Source organism: Triticum aestivum, chromosome 3A (genome assembly GCF_018294505.1).
Source record: "Triticum aestivum cultivar Chinese Spring chromosome 3A, IWGSC CS RefSeq v2.1, whole genome shotgun sequence".
NCBI lineage: Eukaryota > Viridiplantae > Streptophyta > Magnoliopsida > Poales > Poaceae > Triticum > Triticum aestivum.
The window spans coordinates 705,613,920-705,636,603 of record NC_057800.1 but is presented as its reverse complement, the minus strand read 5'-3'; the positions used below and the strand labels follow the sequence as shown (position 1 = coordinate 705,636,603).

The window sequence follows — 22,684 nt, the reverse complement described above, 5'->3', positions numbered from 1 at the left end:
GTTCAAGTCGTCCTTAATTGGACTCCACCTGAATCGGTCAAGCAAGTTCGGAGTTTCCTTGGCCTAGCGAGCTATTGTCGTCGCTTTGTCGAAAACTTCTCCAAAGTTGCTAAACCTCTAACCGAACTCCTCAAGAAGGATAAAAAGTTCGAATGGACTCCACAATGTGAGCACAGCTTTCAAGAACTGAAAAGACGCCTGACTTCTGCTCCCGTACTGGTACCGCCAGACTTCTCTAAGGACTTTGTTATCTACTGCGACGCCTCGCGACAAGGATTAGGTTGCATTCTCATGCAAGATCGACACGTAATTGCTTACGCTTCACGGCAATTGCACCCACATGAGGAGAATTATCCTACTCATGATCTAGAGCTTGCAGCTGTAGTCTATGCACTTAAAACCTGGCGACATTACCTTCTCGGTAACCGTTGCGAAATATTCACTGATCACCAAAGTCTGAAGTACATCTTCACCCAACCGGATTTGAATCTCAGGCAAAGACGTTGGGTCGAGTTGATCACAGATTTCGACTTAGGAATAACTTACACCCCAGGGAAAGCCAACGTCATGGCTGATGCGCTAAGTCGTAAATCTTATTGTAGCAACCTGATGTTACAACAAAGTCAACCGCTTCTCCATGAGGAATTTCGGAAGCTTAACCTTCACATTGTTCCTCAAGGATTTCTTTCCACCTTGGTGGCGAAACCTACTCTTACGGATCAAATTATCGCTGCCCAAAAGCGAGATAAGGGAATATCTAAAATCAAGGAGAACATTGCTAGCGGAGGTGCTAGTTGTTTCTCCACAAATGATCATGGTGTTGTGTACTTTGAGAACCGTTTAGTGGTTCCCAAGAACCAGCATCTACGGCAGTTGATCCTTAATGAGGCTCATGAATCTCCTCTCACCATTCATCCCGGTAGTACCAAGATGTATCAGGACCTACGCCAGAGGTTCTGGTGGACTAGGATGAAGAGAGAAATTGCTCAGTATATTGCTAATTGCGACGTCTGCCGTCGTGTAAAAGCAGAGCATCAACGGCCTGCTGGCACCCTTCAACCCCTAGCTATTCCTGAATGGAAATGGGATAAAATTGGTATGGATTTCATCACCGGTTTTCCCAGGACCAAGAGAGGGAATAATGCTATCTTCGTCGTTGTCGATCGTCTTTCCAAAGTGGCCCATTTCTTACCTGTTCGTGAGAGTATAACCGCTAGTCAGTTGGCAGACTTATACATCTCCCGAATAGTGTCTCTCCATGGTGTTCCTTTGGAAATTAACTCGGATCGAGGAAGTCTTTTCACCTCTCGATTTTGGGAAAGTTTCCAAAATGCTATGGGAACCCGCCTTTCTTTTAGCACCGCTTTTCACCCTCAATCTAGTGGTCAGGTAGAACGCGTCAACCAGATCCTAGAAGATATGCTTCGAGCCTCTGTTATATCATTCGGAATGGAGTGGGAGAAATGCCTTCCATTTGCCGAATTCGCTTACAACAACAGCTATCAATCTAGCTTGGGTAAAGCCCCTTTTGAAGTTCTCTATGGACGACGGTGTCGAACACCCCTTAACTGGTCAGAAACCGGGGAAAGACAATTCTTTGGCCCGGATATGATTCAGGAAGCAGAAGAGCAAGTTCGCATCGTTCGTGAAAAGTTGAAAATAGCCCAATCACGTCAAAAGAGTCAGTATGACCGAAAACATAAGGCTATGACTTTCGAGGTTGACGAGAAGGCTTACCTTAGGGTTACTCCTCTGAAGGGAACCCATCGTTTCGGTATCAAAGGCAAATTGGCTCCTCGTTACATTGACCTTTCCGTATTCTCGCTAAACGAGGAGAAGTTGCCTACCAGTTGGAACTACCTCCACATCTCTCCAGAGTCCACGATGTCTTCCACGTTTCTCAACTCAGGCGTTGCTTCTCGGATCCTATCCGTGGAGTGGACCACGAAACGCTTGATCTCCAAGATAATCTCACGTATCGAGAGTACCCCATTCGTATCCTCGATCAGGCCGAGCATACCACTCGACGTCATAATATCAAGTTTCTCAAAGTTCAATGGTCGCACCATTCTGAGGATGAAGCAACTTGGGAAAGGGAGGATCGTCTTCGACTCGAGTATCCCGCCCTCTTTCCGGAGGAACCCAAATCTCGGGACGAGATTCTTTTGAGTGGGGGTGAGTTGTCACACCCTAGCTAGTTCATGCATTAGAGTGTTGCATCATGTTTATTCTTTCATCAGAAACCTGAAATGGGGATGACAGAACCCCCAGCCCCCTCTGAAACCAACTAGGGTTTACTAAAAACTTTTTCAATGAACCTGAAATGCCCTTCTAAAATGCCCATCATTTTTGTCTTGGTTCAGAACCTCTGCCAGAAGTGATGCACATTTTCCTAGGCCATCTCAGGGTTTTTGAATTAAATCATAAATATTTGAATTTGGGCATTTAAAATTATATAAAATATTTAAATGCTCAAATATCTCCAACCTAAAATGTTTCATGTTGGAAATAATCCAACTATGGACCAGGAGTAGTTTGGTGATTTTAGGAGTTGCCTAAGTATTTTAGGAGTTGCCTAAGTATTTTTATTAATTCAACAAAGTTGCAGAAGTATTAAAAAACAGAAAACAGAAAAAATAGAAAAACTTACCTGGCGCTAGCACCCGGCTCACCTGCCGGCCCAGCCCAGTGCCGCTCCAGCGAGCTGCTTGCCGGCCAGGCAGGCAGGCAGGTGCCCGACGGTGATCGCAGCGTGCGCCACGCAGCTGGCCGTCGCCCTGCTTCACCTCCTCGCCTCGGGGCTGGATGGATGAGCTCCACGCCGCGCCGTGAACCCCCAGGACACCTCCATTCTCCCCCAACCCCTCTCTCTCGCGCTCCCCCGCCATGGCCGACGCCATCGCCGCCATCCCCTCGCCGTAGCCACGCCCTCCGTCAACCCCACGCCGTGCCGCCTTGTCCAGGAGCTCCGCTGCCCTCCTCTCCTTCGAGCAAGCCGAGCCCCGAGCGCTCGCAAGGACCGAGCCCACCGCATCGACCTCGACTGAACCGCCGTCGCTGGAGATCCCCTTCAAAGCCGACGTCGCTCCGGCCCGTCCCCGGCCGCACGAAGTGCTTCATCGAACTCCCCGTGAGCTTAGCCATCTTCCCCTCCCTTCTTTTCTTGCTCCCGAGCTGTGTAGCGACTTCCCGGAGCTCAACCGCACCCACCGCCGCGGAGCTCGTCGCCGACGTGCTCCCGGTCACCCTCCGGCCACAAACTGGTGTCCATCATGTTCACCATGTCACGTAGCACCTAACCAGCCACTCCTCGCACCTCACCGACCCCTCTAGCGTCAAGTTCGTACTCGGCCGAACTCCGGTGGCCGCCAAAGTCGTCGCCGGCGCCAACTCCGGCCACCCCGACCCCAACGGACTCCACCAAGAGCTGCGGCTCGTCCTCAGCTCCACTCCGATGGTCTCCGCGACCCATTTGGTGGCCGAAACGGCCAAAACCACTTCTGCCACCGCGTCGGGCTCGCCGACGGCTAAACGCCGGTGCAGCCGACCCGGGTTTGACCACGGGTGGGCCCTGGTTGACTCTCCTGAGTCAATGACAGGTGGGGCCCAGCCCTGTTAACTATTTAGGATTAATTTAAATTGATTTTAGTTTAACTAATCACACTGACACGCGGGACCCACTGTCAGGTTTGACCCGGACCGTGTCCCGTTGACCTGCTGATGTCACACTGATGTCAGGCTGACGCAGTAATTGATTTTCTGGATTTAATCTAATATAGGAAATTCCAGAATATAGTTTAAACTTCAAAAATTCATAACTTTTAATCTGTAACTCCAAATCAGACAAGTTATATATGAAAAATGATCATAAAAAACCAATCTATCCATCTGTACTATTTTCATGCATGATTAAACAAGTTAACTTGATGTTTAATGCAGAACAAGGTAAAACACTTTAAAGGGCCATGTATGAGTTTGAAATTTGAATCTTTGGTCCAAATTGGTTCAAACCCGTCTGGTCTTAGTTGCATTAGCCCAACACACTCATATTGCCATGTTTCATGCATGCATCATATTGTTGCACATTGTTTGGTGATGGTTGTGTATCGGTGTTCTTTGCGGCAGGTTCTGCCTCCGAGGAGTACCGTGATTACCCTAACGAAGAACCGTATCAGTGCATCGAACCATCAGGCAAGCAACCAACCATTTGATCATATCGATACAATCCCATGTTCTCGCTCCTGCTCTCTTTTACTGCATTAAGACAACGCGTTTCAAACTGCTGTGTGCTACGGTAGTTGAACCCACTTCCTCTGCATGACCTGTCATTGCCACAGTAACTAGATGAAACCCACTAGCATGTGTAGGAGTTGATTGAGCCATATGTATGTGCTGTTCCTACCTTGCTATGCCTGCTATGCTTAGAGTCGTGTCAGGTCTGGTTCATCTGGGTGATGGGCTAGAGTGAAATGATTATGTCGGTAATGAGAGTGGTGTGGTGAACACGATTTGGTAAAGGTATCGATGAGAGGCCATGTAGGAGTACATGGTGGGTTGTTTCATTGAAGCCGACCTTAAGCACTGAGATCTGTTTGTGTGATTTAAGATACAGCTACTACCATGCATTGGGCCCTGAAATATGACCCCGCTCGACTTCTTATCCACCCTAGTTCTCTGTCCAGGAGTTGCAAGTAGTTTCTGGTGTTTGTAGCCTACTGGAGGCCGTGGACAGCGCTGACCATATGGGTGGGCTGTGATGCGGTAGGTACGTGGCACGGTGTACCGAATACCCATTAGGTATCTCGGGAACCCTGTTCACATCGTTTGGGGCCGTGAGCGAAACCTCGGCCGGGTCTCCTCATGGATGGAAGCCAAATAGGCGATAAACCTGGACTAGAGACTTAGGTGTTTAGGTAGGTCGTGGTCTACACCCATGTCGGCTTTCGCTTGAAGTCTGCCGAGCACATCTCGTGTGCAGACGCTAAGTGGTGGAAACATGTATGAAGAGGTACACCCCTGCAGGGTTAACATGATCTATTCGAATAGCCGCGTCCGCGGTAAAGGACTACTTGGTTGCCTATACAGTTCATAGACAAGTAAATGGAAACTACTAAAAGCCTCAAGATAAGTGTGAGTGCCGAGGATGGCTCTTCCGTAGGAAGACGGAGGTGGATCCTCGGTAGTGTATTGAAGTGGTGAGTAGTGGACTCGTGTGCGCAAAACCATTTCAAGTTGGAGTCTCGTAGGATAGCCTAGCCAAGAGTCAAAGCTGGCTTGCTGCAACAACTCCACCAACCCTTCTTGATAATGTGCATGTATGTACGATCTGATGTAAGTCTTGCTGAGTACCTTTGTACTCATGTTGCTATAATTTACATTTTACAGAAGACGCTGCAACCCCTTCTGATGGGTTCTTCGTAGACGTTGACATCAATGAGTAGGCTAAGGCCCAGGTGGTGATCCTGAGCTTGTGAAGGACCACGTAGTATAGCTAGGCTTTCCAAGCCTCTTTTATTTTACTAGTTGTCTGTACCCAGACAAGTTACTTCCGCTGCTGGTTTGTATGACTGTATGACTTGAATGCTGGGTCGTGTGACCCGTACCTATGTGTATGTTATGTATGGCTCTCTGAGCCTTAAATAAAGTACTTGTGTCGTAGAGTCATGTTGTGATGCCTTGTTGTATTTGCACATATCGAGCATATTGTGTGTATGATTGAAATGCTTGGTATGTGTGGGATCTGACTATCTAGTTGTTTATCTTTAGTAGCCTCTCTTACCGGGAAATGTCTCCTAGTGTTTCCACCGAGCCATGGTAGCTTGCTACTGCTTCGGAACACTTAGGCTGGCCGGCATGTGTCCTTCTTCGTTCCTGTGTCTGTCCCTTCGGGGAAATGTCACGCATTGAGTACCGGAGTCCTGTTAGCCCGCTACAGCCCGGTTTACCGGAGTCCTGCTAGCCCAGTGCTACAGCCCGGCCCACTTGCTGATGACCGACACGTTCGTTGCTGGGTCATGGATGCCTGTCCCTGTAAGTCTGTGCCACTTTGGGTTTACGACTAGCCATGTCAGCCCGGGCTCCTTATCATATGGGTGCTAGCGACACTATCATATACGTGTGCCAAAAGGCGCAAACGGTCCCGGGCAAAGGTAAGGAGACACCCGTGGGAGTACCGTGCGTGAGGCCGCAAAGTGATATGAGGTGTTACATGCTAGACCTATGTGGCATCGAGTCGGGGTCCTGACAGCCCGTTCCCCCGTTACCCGACGCCGTGGCGAAGCCCAGGTACTTCGCCGAGGAGGTCGAGGGCGTGCGCGCCTCCCTGACCGACGATGAGCGCTCCCTCCCCCAGTACGCCGCCGGCAATCACGCGGCTTGGGCGGCGTATTTCCAGCGCCGCCAGCAGCAGCGCCTGGCCTCCACCAACGGCGCGCCGGTGGTCGGCGGCGTGAAGAACAGCGAGGGGTGCCACCTGTGGTGGGGCATTCCCGGCCGCACGCTGGATGGCGTGCTGGCGTACCTCGACGGCGGCAACAACCCGCTGTTGACCTATCCTGCGACTGGGGCCGCCCCGTCGCAACACCGACGCGCATGGGCGCCAAGGAGGTTCGCCTCCTCGTCTTCCTCCTCTCGCTAATCTTCCCACTCCTTTGGTTCTCCGGCGCTTCTCGGCGTCAAGGCCGAGCCCGCGGCGGAGACGCCAATCGGTCGGCGCACTCGCAGCATTGGCATCGTCATCAACAAGGGCGGCCGGCGCGCCTCCTCCTCGTTGGCTCCTCCGCGCTTCATCAAGCCAAAGATGGAGCCAGGGCTGGCACCGGTGAAGACGGAGCCGGGGCTGGCGCCGGTGAAGGCGGAGTTCGACGACGACGACGCGGCCCTAGAATGGGCGCGCCAGGACTCCATTGTGATGGAGAAGGCACGCCAGGAGAAGGAGAAGGAGCGCCAGCGTGCTGCCCTGCGCCGCTTCGAGGAACGCCGACGCGGCCGCGATGAAGACGGGGTTGTCGTCTTATGCGACAGCGACGACGATGACGACGCGCCGCCGCCAGTCCGCCATGGCGGCGCCGGGCAGGGGTCCAGTAGGGGCGCCCGCGTCAAGGAGGAGAAGGCCGACGACGATGGCGACGACTTCAGCCCCTTTCTTTTTTAGATTAGGTTAATGTAATGAAAATGCGGGAATTTCACCGAAATTTGCCATGTTTGGCCGAAATTTAACTAGTTTTTATCATAACTTCGCCGAATGATCCTTCTTTTTTTATTTTAATACGCGCCTGGGGGCGGCCCTGGGGGCCGGCGGCTGGGGACCGACTCGCCCCCAGGGCCATTTTTTGCGTCGGCTCACCCCTAGGCGGCGCTTTTAGACGCCCCCTGGGGGGCCAACGGCTAGAGATGCTCTGAGACCCAAAGCTCCGTCCTCGAAACTTTTATATCACCAGACAAAATCTCTGGCCGGATCTCTCACCGCCAATCCCTGGATCAACGATCCGCGTGGCAAGGCTTTGCATAGGACAGGCGCGACGCGTGGTGGGGATTGTGCTCGCAAATCGAGGAGCGACGCCCCCACTTTCCTACCAATGCACGACGCTACCGCTTCAGCGCACGAATTCAAATCCCAAGATTTCCGGGACAAATCAATCTGATTAATTATCAGCGATTCCTTTCCTAAAGGATGCGCGTCAGTCTGAATGACCACCCTCCGCGGGGACCCATGCACTCAGCCACGTTAAACACCCGATTGAAGTCCTCTTCAGGATCTTTATGTGACGAGCTTGACGCCCCTCTACGGGTTCACTTGGCCCTCTCGGTAGGCTCCAAGGCGCATGACTCATAAACCTGGATTTGTAGGAGGCCTGCGTTGGCGTTCCCCTGGGATAAGGAGTGGCGTCTCCCTGGAGAGTCAGACCACACGCCGGCGTCGCCACTCGGGTTGTACTGGCATGCCCTCACTCGGGCCCCTAGTCTATCTCTCTGAGAGACAAAACGAATGCCACCGGGTTTTTTCTCGACGATCGACATCACCCGGTCATCTGGGTAAACCTAAAGTCCTGAATACGTTCTGTTTTTGTCCAAGTAACAATGAATCACGGTTCGGAAACATATTCTGAGTGCCCCTGCAGGACTCGGACTCAACCGAATGGTCGTTTTGTTTGTCCCACGAAATCCCAACCGATTTGGGGGCTAATGATGTGGTCACCTATTACAGGTCAAGGACCCATCATTTGGGACCCACATAGGGCCCATCACCATCATAGGTAGGTCCCTGGACGATGCTAGCATTCGGATGCATATATCAGGAGGATCACTCGAGCGGCTCTGCAGCACTCGGACAATCACACGTGACTCGGCGGACGGGCTACCACTCGGACGTACAAGACAAGAAGACGTCGTGGGAGCTGCAACAGTCGAAGAATCCTAAGTCTGCAGTGTAGAGGCTCATTACACTAGTAACTGTCTCATTCAATGACATTAATTTCCCCGGTGGTGTGGTAGACATGGGGCTGTAGCACACTCTATATAAGCCGCTCCCCTCTTCATAGCCAGGCATGTTGAATCTTTGTAACCATATCCCTCAAATCAAAGCAAGCCTCAGGGCACGAGATGTAGGGCTTTCACCTCCACCGAGTAAGGGGCCTGAACTCGTTAAACACCGAGTGTTACACCTATGGCGTCGCTAGTCTCTGCCCCCCTTATTCGTACCCCTAGTACTCATTGTCAGGATCATAACCCCGACAACAAGGCCTCGTGCTAGGCGGCATCCCCAGGATGCCTCTCAAGGCCCTCACGCGAGCGGATACTCCAAGGTCGCCAAGTCCCGCCTCGCGGTGCACGTGGGTGATGCGAGACATGACGAGCGGCGCCAGGAGCCGTGCCAGCAGGCGCGTATGGTGGAGATTTGCTCTTTCGTGCTAAGGGAGCAGGGCAACTCGCCGGTTTGCAAAGCAATCTCTGGAGGTTTCCATTTCGGTGCTACAAGACCAGGACCGCGGGTTTACCAGGACGGAGGTCAGCACCCAGCCCACCGATGCGTCATGCCCAGAAGCTTTAGAAGGCGGAGACTGCTTTTGCTAGGATAAGTTGTACTGCTGCCCCGCTTCGAATTCGGCCATTGTGGCAACCCTTCCCGCCTAGAGTTATGGGGGAAGAGGACCAAGGCCAGTATAAGTATAGCCATGCCACCACCTTAGAGAGAGATCAGATCCGATTGAGATTGAGTCCATCCACCCCCTCAAGCCTGGAGCCGCTCCTAAAGCCTCCCGAGGCCACTTGTACTCAGATATTCATCCTCCCTCATGAGATAATCCACACAAAGCAGGAGTAGGATCTTACACCGCAAGGTGGCCCGAACCTGGGTAAACTGTCGTGTCTCTGATCCTTCTTCCCTCTCGCTCAAGCACGTTGGAGCATCGTCATGAGGCGGTGAGCAGCGAGGCCAAGCACAAGGAAGTTCTCCGAGCACACCCCAGAATTCAAACCTTCCTTGGGTCCCCGAAGCCCCTGTTGTGACAAACTTATATTTATATTTAGCAATCCTTTTTACAATAAGTTGTTGTGTTCTAATTTGTAGTAGACCATTATTTATGTTTAACTTATTCATACAAGTTGGAAGGCAAAACAAATAATGCCAACATCATTTAAGTATATGAAGCGCAGCTAGTGTTCCCATGAACAGTGTTAATATAGAAAATATTGTATAATAAGTATTTTGGTAACTTTTGGCTTTCATACTTTTTTTGTATTTTTCAAATATTATGTTAATAAATAGTTAAGTATATACTAAATTTATTTGTTCATATAAAATTGAAGGCAAAAGACAAATGGTTGTGCTTAAACACCTAAAATGTTAAAACAGCACCGGCAGCGTTTGGAAGGTAGCAAACGCCGCTAGTACACTCCTTACCATTTGGATGTCTTGAACGTTGCTAAGGTGTATTATGCAATACCCTTTCACAAATAGCATACAACCTTTTATAAATCCAAACGAAATGCATAAAAGAAATTATGTCACAAAATAAACAAAAACACCATGCCATTCTCTGACACATGTACACTCCCACACACTGCCTGTACGGAAAACATAAATTCCAGTAATTATCACCTGTCGTGTCATGAATGTTTAGATTTATGAATTATGTTCATGGAACAAAGGCAAAAAGGACAGGAAAATAATTTGGTAGCGTGGTATTTTGTAACACACGAAGAAAAATATATCAATGGTTTCCAGGGGAAAACCTAAAACTGTATTAGTTGCATTTGCTAAATGCTATAAACGCTGCTAGAAAACATATTAGAAATGTTTGTGTATAACATAACATTGCTAAGTTAAATTATGCAAATTTCCTACAAATAGCATAGCAACCTTTTATAATTCCAAAAGTTTGATATATCACTAGGAATGGTATACCATGCATAAAAAATTATGCCACAAAGAAAACAACACCCACCCCCTGCACCCTTTCTGATTGATCCTCTTGATATAGATTCTACCAGGCCGGGTCGAAATAATTGATCAATGCATAGAAACTTATGCTTGACACTTATAATTTTTTACCACATTTTTAACTGTTTAGATATTGACAATATGGATGGTTTTATTTTCTTTCATTAGTGTATGAATTTTTTTTGAAAAAAGTCTAACCACTAATTTTATTAAATTAGTACTAGAAGCGTTTACAGCTACCAGAAGAATTGATGCAACTTGCATTAGCAACGTTTATATCTGTCGAACGTTGCCTTCCCTCCTCATAATCTTTCTTTGTCCTACATCCCATATTGTCTCAGGAGATGATGTGTTTACATATGCCTCTCATTCATATTCCACAGAGGATTGCATCAGTCCAACCAATCATTTATTGTCACGGCTCTCTCTCGCCCATCAACCTTGACCTTGTTCATGCTTGTTTGGCTTCTAGTACTATCATGATATACAAGAGACCGCGCAGAGTAGTGCTTCCTTTATATTGGTCAGTTATGCTTTCGCATAGAAAGGTTGGTGAGATCATTAGCTACTCGCCCATTTATTCTCTAAACATGTCTTGGAGCATGCGTCGTACCTGATCCTTAGTTGCAGTTTCTTCAAAGAGGGTTGGCTACATATGTAATATTTTGCTCCACTGCCCCTAGCTCAATTGGCCTCTACACTAAGCGGAGCTTGAACTGAAAACTAAGGCTGTGTTTGGCAACAAGGTATTGTAAAAACGGGCGAAGTATCCAGTGAAAACAGCAATTCGATGAAAAGTGGGATTGCTAACAGGTCACTTAACCCCCTTTTACACATAACCCCTCATTAAGTCCTACGATTAGAGAAATCCTAGTGCCCCTTTGTCTGTTCGTTTTCGAACGACTCATCTTCGATCTAGGTAAGGGCATGGCGCCATCACCGGCCAGGGCCCATCCTTCACCGCCGGAGACCATGGCACCCCATCCTTCGCCGCCGGAGATTATGACACCCCACCCTTCAGACCATGTGGTGCCGCCACCCCTCCTCTCTGCTGCTCTTGTCGCTCCTCTGTACCCTCCCATGCCCCCGCAGGTCATGCCACGATCGCCTCCGAGGCCACAACCTTCTCTGTCGGAGTTCATGCATGTGTATGGGGTTCTGAAAGCCCAGCTGAATTTGAGGCAAAGTGGTCTTCCATGATTTCTGAATTTGGTCTTGAAGAAAAACACATGGTTTGCTAGGAGATATGAAATTCGTGAGTCATGGATACCAGCCTACTTTAGAGGTGTATTCTTGGGTGAAACTCTGAGAACCACTTCGAGGTCAGAGAGTGCTAACTCATTCTTTAATCACTTTATTGGTTACAAGCATGCTTTGGTGGAGTTTTGGATTAGGATTGGTACAGCCCTGGAAGAACAACGTCAGAATGAACTCAAGGCTGATCATGATTGCCTCAACTCCATGTCTCCACTGATTACATCATGGGAGATCGAGAAGCATGCAAGCCTATACTTCACCCATGAGGTTTTCAAAGCTTAAGGAGGTGTGTGCGGCTAGAGATCACTGCTTAATTGAAAGCATATTGCAGGAGGGTGATGTGAAAACCACGGTTCTAGGAGGTGATCGCTCTTACAAGTCTAGAGAAGTTAAGTTCAACACAACATCCATGAGTGCTCACTGCTCTTGCATGTTATTTGAGACACGTGGAATTCCATGCCGACATATCATCGTGGTTTTGAGAGGTGCAAAAATTAATGAGCTACCAAGCCATTTCATTCTAGATAGGTGGAAGAAAACAGTTAACAGGAGGTCACTATACGATAGTGGTGGCAACTTGCTTGAAGAGAACGAGAGTAGTTCTTTAGATTTGGCAAAGAGAAAACTGGTTTCAGAGATACACCAAACATTAGATGACACTATCAGGTTGGCTGAACATTCTTCTGAAGAATTGGAAGCATTGAGAAACGGTCTCCTTGACACGAAAAGGAAGTTATCTGAAAGGGTTACTGCCAATAATCCTAGTAGACAAGATGAATTCGAGGCATACATTGGTTGTAGTATGCCTAATGAAGTTGAAATTTATCCACCAACTTATGTGCATACAAAGGGGAGGTGCAAAAGAATTAAGGGACACTTAAACAAGGGTGGAGAAGGGAAACAAAAAAAGGATGGAGAAGGGAAGCAAAATAAAAATGGAGAGCGGAAGAAAAATGCCGGAGGACCGAAAAAGCCTCGCACGTGTGGGACTTGTAAGCAGGTTGGCTTCCATGATAGTGGTAGTTGCCCCAACAAGAACTAAGAACCGAATAGGTATTTTCCATACAGTAGTTCTTATCTATGTATATTCGCTTTCAAAAAGTGACTATATATTCCATTATAACTGATCAGATCATTTCTACTTGCAGGTTCTTTTATTCTGATTTGAGTCAACATAAGACTTTCTTTTTGGTGTTGTGCAAGATGGAAATCAAAGCTTAAGCGTTATGTACTGGGTGTTACCACTTTGTTTTAATGTTAGACTGTAGTAGAAGAAGTTTATGTGTATCTCTAAATCTTGTGTTGGTCTGAAAATCCTATGAATCAGTGATATGTACTGAATGTTACCACTTGTTTTAATGCACTGGATTGTCTTATTTATCTGAAATGCTCTAGTGGTTATTTGGCATTATATTGGTGGTACCTGTCGCTGATTATTGAGAGCTCTAGAATCCTTATACATCATGTATACTTATTCCAAGAGGATTCCAAAGCTGTACATATTTAGTTTCTCTGCTTGCTGTGGTATGCGCCAATTTTTTCCTACCACAAACAGATTGATAGAAGGCTTGCACTTTCTAACTGAATGTATGTACTGATGTATGCACTAACAGGATACAATGCTATCTTAGTCAGTGAGTATTTCTCATCTCAACTTGGAATTTCTCATCTCACTTAGTGAGTATGCATTGAAGCACACCATCCAGTCAATATATTCACACACCAAATGTTTACATAGACTTGCTTGATAAATATTTCACATCTCTGTACCTGCAAATATTCAGTACGGTTGTATACATTGTGTTCAGAAACACTATTTTCTAAATTACATGAGAAGCTCATACTACTACTGGATTCTCCTCTCCTATTCTTAGTAAACAACAAACATGCCTTTGCTCAGCTCGATAAACCATCGAGTAAAGCTATTTCAGATACAATAAAGTTGCAAAATTCAGATACTTCATATACAGTAGGAAGCAGTCTTCATAAAGCAGTTCTCCACACCATGGAACCAGCACCATGCCACAGCAGCCGAGCCTGTCGCGGGGGGACCCTAGCTGCTGTAGGGAGCGTCTCCATGAACTCCGACAGAGAAGGTTGTGGCCTCGGAGGCGATCGTGGCATGACCTGCGGGGGCATGGGAGGGTACAGAGGAGCGACAAGAGCAGCAGAGAGGAGGGGTGGCGGCACCACATGGTCTGAAGGGCGGGGTGCCATGATCTCCGGCGGCGAAGGATGGGGTGCCATGGTCTCCGGCGGTGAAGGATGGGCCCTGGCCGGTGATGGCGCCATGCCCTTACCTAGATCGAAGATGAGTCGTTCGAAGACGAACAGACAAAGGGGCACTAGGATTTCTCTAGTCGTAGGACTTAATGAGGGGTTATGTGTAAAATGGGGTTGAGTGACCTGTTGGCAATCCCACTTTACATCTCCACCCTTCGCTCTTGATCCAACGACCCATGCCATTAGTTTCCAGATTTTCATCGAATTGCTGTTTTCACTGGATACTTCGCCTTGTAAAAAACTGAAGTATTGAAAACTACAATATATTAGGCCATAGATATAAGATACAACGGTTTTTACATAGCAAAACCCCACACTACACGAGCCAAGCGCGTCTCTTCCTCGCTTCCCCTCCGTCGCAGCCTCTTCCCTCTTCGCCCTCCGGCTCCCAAATCCCTCCTAGCCTAGCTACGGTTTTACTTTCCCCTCCGACAAGGTTTCACCACCATGACGGTCGCCGAGCTGCTCCTCGCCCAGCTCGAGGACAACATCGAGGTGACCCTCCCTCCATTCCGACCCCTCCCCCTCTCCGATTTGGTGCCGTGTCAGACTGAAACAAAATATATGACAATTTCGCCTCTCCATGCTTGTTTGGGCCCTACGTCGGCTGATTTTGTCGCGGCGGCGGTGTTAGGATGGCAGATCTCGTCTGTTTATGTCGCCTAGTTTGCAGGGCTTTGGTTGGAGGAACTGTGGTCTGTGGGTGGTCAGCATAACGGCAGTTCCCTGTTTGCTCTTGTTTCTCCGCTTATTATCCTGCAATTTTTCATGGGGGGAGGGCAGCGGCCCAGCCCAGGCCTTGTGATGCCTGCTGCTTGTCCAGCTAGGAGTTCAATTTCAGAGTTTGCTCATACTATCCTTGGTCTTTCTGGAGCTAGCCTTGTTGTAATAGGGCTTGTGATTTGTGACTTGTCTGTTAGTTGTTTCTTATTCTATAAACTTTATGGTTCCCTTTCTGAGAAATCTATAGTGTTGCAAAGTAAAATGCTACTGCTTTGTCTTATGGCTGCACAATCTGAAAGGAATTTTAAGTGGGCATCGATAAAGCAGTCACCTTTGGTGATTGCTACAGTAGAAATGCCACTTTATTTATTAATTATATTTGGAAGTCATTTATAACCTAAGTATCATGTGTGCATTTGTGTATGCTTACATGATGTATGGCATATTTCCTGTACCAACAATATAAAATTTTGAGCATAGCTTCTGTTGTCAATGCAGGCAACAGTTCCTTGTAATGTACATACTCTTCCTTTTTTTGTTGCTTTTTGAGTGCCATTTCTGTTTCTCTTGTGCTGATGCTACTTAGTATGTACTCTCATATTCATGCTGGGAAGATAGTACTGTCGGTAGACTGTTTACCATTGTTCCATTTCTGCATATGGCTAACTTTGCTTTCCCCCCTCTGCATGTCCCCTGTTCTGAGGGAGTGCTGCTTAGTGTATAATACTTATGACGTTCAAGTAATATGATATTTGTGATGCATACTCTCAGGGTGATGAGCCTATCCTTGAGGATGATGATGACGACGATGATGAGGATGAGGATGAAAAAGATGACGATGAAGTTGAGGGTATGATGAAATTCTGCAGTTCCTTCTATTCAGTTCAAGTAGCCACTTAGTAACAGATAAGCCTATTTCTATTTGTAATGCTGCCTTCTAAGTTCTCACATAAATTTAAACATCCGAAGTTATTGCCCATACCAAAATTTTAGATTAAATGTTGCTTTTTCAACCCCTGAATCAATTTGATTATTTTGTTTCTGTTGGACTAAATTTTGGCATTATCATTATTAAGAAATTGTTGTCTGATGTGTTCCCCAATATGATACAAACTCTGTATTTACCTATTTTGGTTCACTTTCACCTGTTTTTGTTTGAAGATTAGGCACTGACCAGTTTGTACTCTCTAATATTCTGTTCTTTCCGTACACTGCTATGCCTTTGTAGTTTATGTTCTTATATTTTTGGAATCATACCCACTTATTCCTGAATTATTCAGCACTGCTTGTCTATATGCTTTATAGTTTCCTTGAGTGCTGCCTGCCATTTATATATAATATTCACCTCTGTACTGAGGTGGCACCTTGTATCAATGTTAATCTGCATTAACATATACTCCCTCCATCCCATATTAATTGAGGCTGAAATAGATGTATCTACTATCTAGCACTGAAATGCGTCTAGATACATCCATTTCAGTGTCAAACTGTCAATTAATATGGGACGGAGGAGTACATGAATGTTCAGCTATAGCATTTAGTTTGATAGGTGCAAATCCTGAATGTGAAATCTTGCTTTTGCTATTATAATCCTGGTAGGTGAACCATTTCAATGTATTTAGTATGAAGTGATGCTGGAATTTCCATTATACAAGTAGCTAATCCTTTGAACCTTACCCTAACTATGTCTTGAAAATCTGACAATATACATCTGTGCTTTCTGGGACTAGAGGGTGAGAAGAAGAGCAGGAAAGCCATGGAGAAGCTTGGCATGAAGGCCATGACTGGTGTGAGCCGTGTAACTATCAAGAGGAGCAAGACCGTGAGCATCTTGACCACTTCAGGGCGTTGTTCCCTGTGGCATAATTAAATGCTGGTGGTTGTTGCATTTTCTTAACGTCTCCACATAATTGCAGGTTGTGTATGTCCTCTCCAAGCTGTTAGACTATGTATAGCTTCTGTACCTATGTACGTATATGGTACATATTGTAACACAACCATTATATATAATGAGATAAGCCACCCCTAGAGGGTTGTGCTGGTTCCTCAAAACTTATTATCTTACATGGTATCACGCTAGGTTACGATCGCTTCCGCTTCTAAACCCTAATACCCGCACCGCCGCCGCAGCCGCCGCCGCCTTCACCGCCGCCGCCGCGCCACCGATCGCGCCGCCGCCATGTCGAGCGCCGCCACCACCGGTTCCACTGCCGCGGGCTTCCTCCCGGCCTCTCTTGCGGCTCTGCTCAACCTCCCGCTCGATGCCGTCTTCTCCACGCCGCCGGCGCCCTCGCTTGGGCGTGACCTCGTGGTCCACACCGCGGCGCCGCCGTCCGCTGCGGACTCCGCAGGCGTCGTCCCGCCGCTCCTGCCGCAAGCGGATCACACTGCCCCGCTGGCGGGGTTGGCGGCGTCCGCCCCGGCCGCGGGCCTTGCGGCGTCCGCACCGGCCGCGAGCTTTGCGGCGCCCGCCCTGGCTGCGGTCCCGCCTCCTCCCGCATCGGCTTCGGTGCCTCCGGCTGCCTCCATGGTGTTTGCACCCCAGGCAGCCTCCTCGATGGGATTGTCTTCGCCGCCGCCGTTTCACTTCGGTCATCTCATCACCATCAAGCTCTCCGCCGACAACTACATCTTCTGGCGTGCGCAGGTTCTCCCGCTCTTGGGGAGTCACTACCTGCTAGGCTACGTCGATGGATCGCTTCCCTGCCCACCCGCGCTGGTAGACAGCGTGCACGGTCCGGTCTACAATCCGGCCCATCGCGTCTGGACGGGGCAGGACCAGGCGAACCTCTCCTCCATCCAGGGGTCGCTCTCGCCGGCCGTTGCCGGCCTTGTTGTCTTCGCGAAGACGTCTCATGAGGCCTGGACCATCCTTGAGCGCACCTTTGCAGCGCAGTCCCAGGCTCGTGTCTCTGCACTCCGTCGTCAGCTTGGAGAGTGTCAGAAGCTTGACTCCACTGCCACTGAGTTCTACAACAAGGTCAAGGGCCTCGCCGACACATTGGCCTCCATTGGACAGCCCCTCACCGACTCCGAGTTCAACTCGTTTATTGTCAATGGTCTTGATGAGGAGTATGATGCCTTAGTCGAGATCATCAACGAGCGGGGCAACTCGACACCCATGCTGGCACACGAGGTTTTCTCTCGGCTCCTTCTCACTGAGCAACGGGTCGAGACTCGCCGCACCAGGGGCACTGGCTCCCTCTCGGCCAACGCCGCCACCAAGGGTGGCCGCTCTTCTTCATCACCCCGGTCTCCCTTGGGGCTGCCACCGTCGCCCGCCTCGGCCCCCCCACCTACTGCGACCTTACCGGGGGATGGCGGTCCACGTGTGTGTCAGCTTTGTGGCCGCGATGGGCACTGGGCCTCCAAGTGTCATAAGCGCTTCCAGCGAAGCTTCTTTGGTCTTGGCAATGACGGCAAAGATACACGCAACAATGCCCGTCAGGTCGCCATGGCTGATCGTCCCGCGCCGCAGAAGCAATAGGGACACACTCAGTCCTACTCCATCGATCCACACTGGTACATGGACTCTGGGGCGACAGAGCATCTAACCAGCGAGATGGGGAAGCTTCACACTCGTGAACCCTATCATGGCTCCGACAAGATCCACACCGCCAATGGAGCAGGTATGCACATCTCTCATATTGGTCAAGCATCTCTTCTCACTAGACATGCCAATAGGAGTCTTCAGCTTCGCAATGTTCTTCGAGTTCCATCTGTGACCCGTAATCTTCTTTCAGTTCCTAAACTCACACGTGATAATAATGTGCTTTGTGAAATTCACCATTTTGATCTTTTTATTAAGGATCGGGGCACGAGGGACATTCTTCTTAGTGGGCGGTTGTGCCAGGGCCTCTACCGTCTGGAGCATCCTGGTGTCGCTCGTGTTTTCAGTGGAGTTCGGGTCTCTCCGTCACAGTGGCATGCTCGTCTTGGTCACCCGGCCACACCTATTGTCCGTCATATTTTGCGTCGTCATGAGCTTCCTAGTTTGTCTAGTCATAAAGATGTAGCAGTGTGTGATGCTTGTCAGCAGGGGAAGAGTCATCAACTTCCTTTTTCGGAGTCCAGTCATGAGGTGAAACATCCTTTAGAACTTGTGTTTTCAGATGTATGGGGTCCTGCTCAGACTTCTGTCAGTGGTCATAATTACTATACCAGTTTCGTTGATGCTTATAGTCGCTTTACCTGGCTTTACCTTATTAAACGCAAATCTGATGTGTTTGATATTTTTGTTCAGTTTCAAAAACATGTTGAACGTCTTCTCAAGCACAAAATTGTTCATGTCCAGTCAGACTGGGGGGGCGAGTATCGCAACCTCAACTCTTTCTTTCAGTCGCTTGGGATAGCTCATCGTTTAGCATGTCCACATACACATCAGCAGAATGGTTCAGTCGAACGTAAGCATCGTCATATTGTTGAAGCTGGTCTTACTCTTTTGGCCCATGCATCTGTTCCGTTTAGGTTTTGGAGTGATGCTTTCACCACTGCATGCTTTCTCATCAACCGTACTCCTACTCGTGTTTTAAACATGAAGACTCCCATTGAGGTTCTCCTTAATGAACAACCTGATTATACCTTTCTCAAGGTATTTGGGTGTGCTTGCTGGCCGCATCTTCGTCCATATAACAAGCGCAAGCTTGAGTTTCGTTCTAAGAAGTGTGTTTTTCTTGGCTATAGCTCTCTTCATAAAGGTTACAAATGTCTTCATGTTCCCACTAATCGTGTCTATATATCTCGGGACGTCGTGTTTGATGAGCATGTTTTTCCCTTTGCCAACCTTCCTGTGTCCACTGTCGAACCACCATCCCTGCATTCATCCTCTGTTGCTTCTGACCAATTTGATGATGTTGCATACTCTCCTTTGCTGTTACCTAACCATGGTGCATGAACCGGACGTGGAGCTCGTTTGGAGCTGTTGGAGGATTCACCATCATCATCGTCGTCTTCTGGTGGGCACGTCGATCGCCCTATGTTGCATGGCATCGATTCGCGTGCCCATGCATGGTCACCCGACGAGCCCGTCGCGCCGAGCATCTCCACTGCTCGGTCCGTTTCGCCAGCGGCCGCCGAGTCGCCCGCGGCTCGGCCCGTCACGCCGTCTTCGCCCGCGGCTCGGGTCCTCACGTCGCCTTCATCAGCGGATCGGCTCGCGACACCGGCCGCGCCACGGCCCACTATGCCGAGCTCGCCATCGGCCCGATCTGTGATGCCGGAGTCGCCAGCTGCTTCGTCTGCTCTGCCGGTTTCGCCGGTGGGTCGGCCTTCTTCGCCAACCGAGTCCGAGGCTACCGTGACTGGCTCCTCGTCACCGGCTGACTCGTCAACGTCGCCGTCCTCCAGCCCGTTGCAGGCTGCTCCGTCGACCTCGGTGGTTCATGTGTCCCGACCACATACACGCAGTCGCAGTGGCATTTTCAAACCTAAGGAACGTAAGGATGGTACGGTTGCTTGGTTGGCTGCTTGTTTGGCTGCTGCTGTTGCAGATCCATCTTCTGAGCCTCGCTCATATCAGGCTGCCCTGCGCATTCCACATTGGCGAGAGGCTATGGAACAGGAGTTTCATGCTCTTCTTCGTAACAAGACATGGACTCTCGTTCCTCCACCACCACGGGTAAATGTTATTGACTCAAAATGGGTATTCAAAGTGAAGAAGCATTCGGATGGATCTATTGAGCGTTACAAAGCGCGACTTGTTGCTCGCGGTTTTCGGCAGCGTCATGGTCTTGACTATGAGGACACCTTCAGTCCTGTCGTCAAGCCTACCACTATTCGGCTTCTTCTCTCCATTGCTGTTTCTCGTGGTTGGTCACTTCGTCAACTTGATGTGCAGAATGCTTTTCTACATGGATTTTTGGAGGAAGAGGTTTATATGAAACAGCCGCCTGGTTTCTCTGATCCTGATCGTCCTGACTATATCTGTCGTCTTTCCAAAGCACTATATGGTTTGAAGCAAGCTCCTCGTGCCTGGCATGCCCGCCTTGCCTCTGCCCTTCGTGCTCATGGGTTTGTGCCGTCTACTGCTGACACTTCGTTATTTCTTCTACAGAAGCCAGAAGTCACTATGTATCTTTTGGTATATGTCGATGATATTATCCTTGTCAGCTCTTCTCAGTATGCTGCTGATGCTCTTGTCTGCTCTCTTGGTGCTGATTTTGCGGTCAAATATCTTGGGAAGCTTCACTACTTTCTTGGAGTTGAGGTCACTTCTCGTGCTACTGGTCTTGTCCTTACGCAGAAGAAGTACTCCTTGGAGTTGTTACAGAGAGCTGGCATGCTGAAGTGCAAACCGACCACCACACCCATGTCGTCTACCAACAAGATAACAGCTGTTGATGGTGAGCTTTTGTCTCCTGCGGATGCCACAGAGTACAGGAGCATTGTTGGTGGACTTCAGTACTTGACGATCACGAGACCAGATATCTCTTATGCTGTTAACAGGGTTTGTCAGTATCTTCAGGCTCCCAGAGATACTCATTGGGCTGCTGTTAAACGCATTCTTCGTTATGTTCAGTTCACCCTGACATTTGGTATGCATATTCGGCCGACTTCCTCTCGGGTCCTTTCGGCCTTCTCTGATGCAGATTGGGCTGGTAGCCCAGATGACAGGCGATCCACGGGGGGTTATGCAGTATTCTTTGGCTCTAATTTGATCGCCTGGAGTGCTCAGAAACAGGCTACTGTGTCACGTAGCAGTACTGAAGCTGAGTACAAGGCTGTGGCTAATGCTACTGCAGAGATTATTTGGGTGCAGTCTTTGCTTCAGGAGTTGGGTTTGTCTCAACCACAGCCTCCTATTCTTTGGTGTGATAACATCGGTGCTACATACCTTTCTGCAAATCCAGTATTTCATGCCCGAATGAAACACATTGAAGTTGACTATCACTTTGTACGGGAACGTGTATCACAGAAGCAACTCCAGATCAAGTTTATCTCATCTAAGGATCAACTTGCAGACATCTTCACTAAGCCTTTACCGCTGCCACAGTTTGAGGCTTGTAGGCGCAATCTTACCCTTCTCAGTTCTTTAGAAAGTGGCTAAGATTGAGGGAGGGTGTTAGACTATGTATAGCTTCTGTACCTATGTACGTATATGGTACATATTGTAACACAACCATTATATATAATGAGATAAGCCACCCCTAGAGGGTTGTGCTGGTTCCCCAAAACTTATTGTCTTACACAAGCCAGACGTCTTCAAGAGCTCGCAGTCAGACACCTACGTCATGTTCGGGGAGGTCAAGCTTGAGGACCCGAGCACTCAGCTGCAGACACAAGCGGCGGAACAGTTCAAGGTGCCAGGCCCGAGCAGTGTGATCTCAAAGGGCGAGCCGTCCGTGGCAGCAGCCCAGGACGATGAGGAGGTCAACGACACTGATGTTGACAAGAAGGACGTCGAGCTCGTGATGAGGCAGGCCTCCGTGTCGAGATCCAGGGCTGTGAAGGCGCTCAAGGCTGCGGATGGCGACATTGTCAGTGCTATCATGGAGTTGACTAACTAGGTGCTAGAAGGTGGAATTGTGTCTTGATAACAGGGTGCGGGATCGCAGAGCAGTTTTTGGTCATGTCATCTTGAAACTTGAATGTTGCAGTTGCGGGATTGGTAGCTCTGTTTCTCTGTTCACCAAACTAGTACTCTCATGTAGGTTTCCTAGGAGTTTTAACATCTGAGGATCAGCAAACTGTATGCTCTTTTGGGAAAATTTGTATCTTCTGTGTGCCAGATTTTGTTTTCGAATGCACGTAATCATGTTTTAGCTAATATCTGTCATTCGAGTTAGCTTTTACTAGATCCGGCTTAACAGTTTGTCTTGCCACATGGACCACAATAATCACTCAGAGTGTTGCTGCCACCGATCGACCAGATGAACACCTTTGAGGAGTCTTGGGGTATGTTTGGATTGTGACAAAGGTGTACCACACCTAATTTGTTGTTTTGACAAAAAAAAAATCTGTTTTTGTTTGGATGGCTGTCAA

The 22,684-nt window shown here is 48.7% G+C and overlaps 1 protein-coding gene across 1 annotated transcript; it reads left to right on the top strand.

Annotated features, from left to right (window-relative positions):
- The first annotated feature begins 14,428 nt into the window (after positions 1–14,428).
- Positions 14,429–22,232, top strand: LOC123059298 (nascent polypeptide-associated complex subunit alpha-like protein 1). The gene is made up of 5 exons (XM_044481898.1): positions 14,429–14,476; positions 15,476–15,572; positions 16,435–16,526; positions 16,621–16,653; positions 21,895–22,232. The coding sequence occupies exons 1-5, from the start codon at positions 14,429–14,431 to the stop codon at positions 22,207–22,209; spliced, it is 585 nt and encodes a 194-aa protein (XP_044337833.1). The 3' UTR covers positions 22,210–22,232.
- The last annotated feature ends 452 nt before the right edge of the window (positions 22,233–22,684 follow it).

Excerpts from the sequence above, each read along its gene's own strand:
- LOC123059298 (XM_044481898.1), top strand. The coding sequence starts at position 14,429 with ATGACGGTCGCCGAGCTGCTCCTCGCCCAGCTCGAGGACAACATCGAG. Across the intron at positions 15,573-16,434 it reads GGGTATGATGAAATTCTGCA|AGGGTGAGAAGAAGAGCAGG; the intron begins GTTCCTTCTATT and ends TTCTGGGACTAG. Across the intron at positions 16,654-21,894 it reads TCTCCAAGCTGTTAGACTAT|CCAGACGTCTTCAAGAGCTC; the intron begins GTATAGCTTCTG and ends GTCTTACACAAG.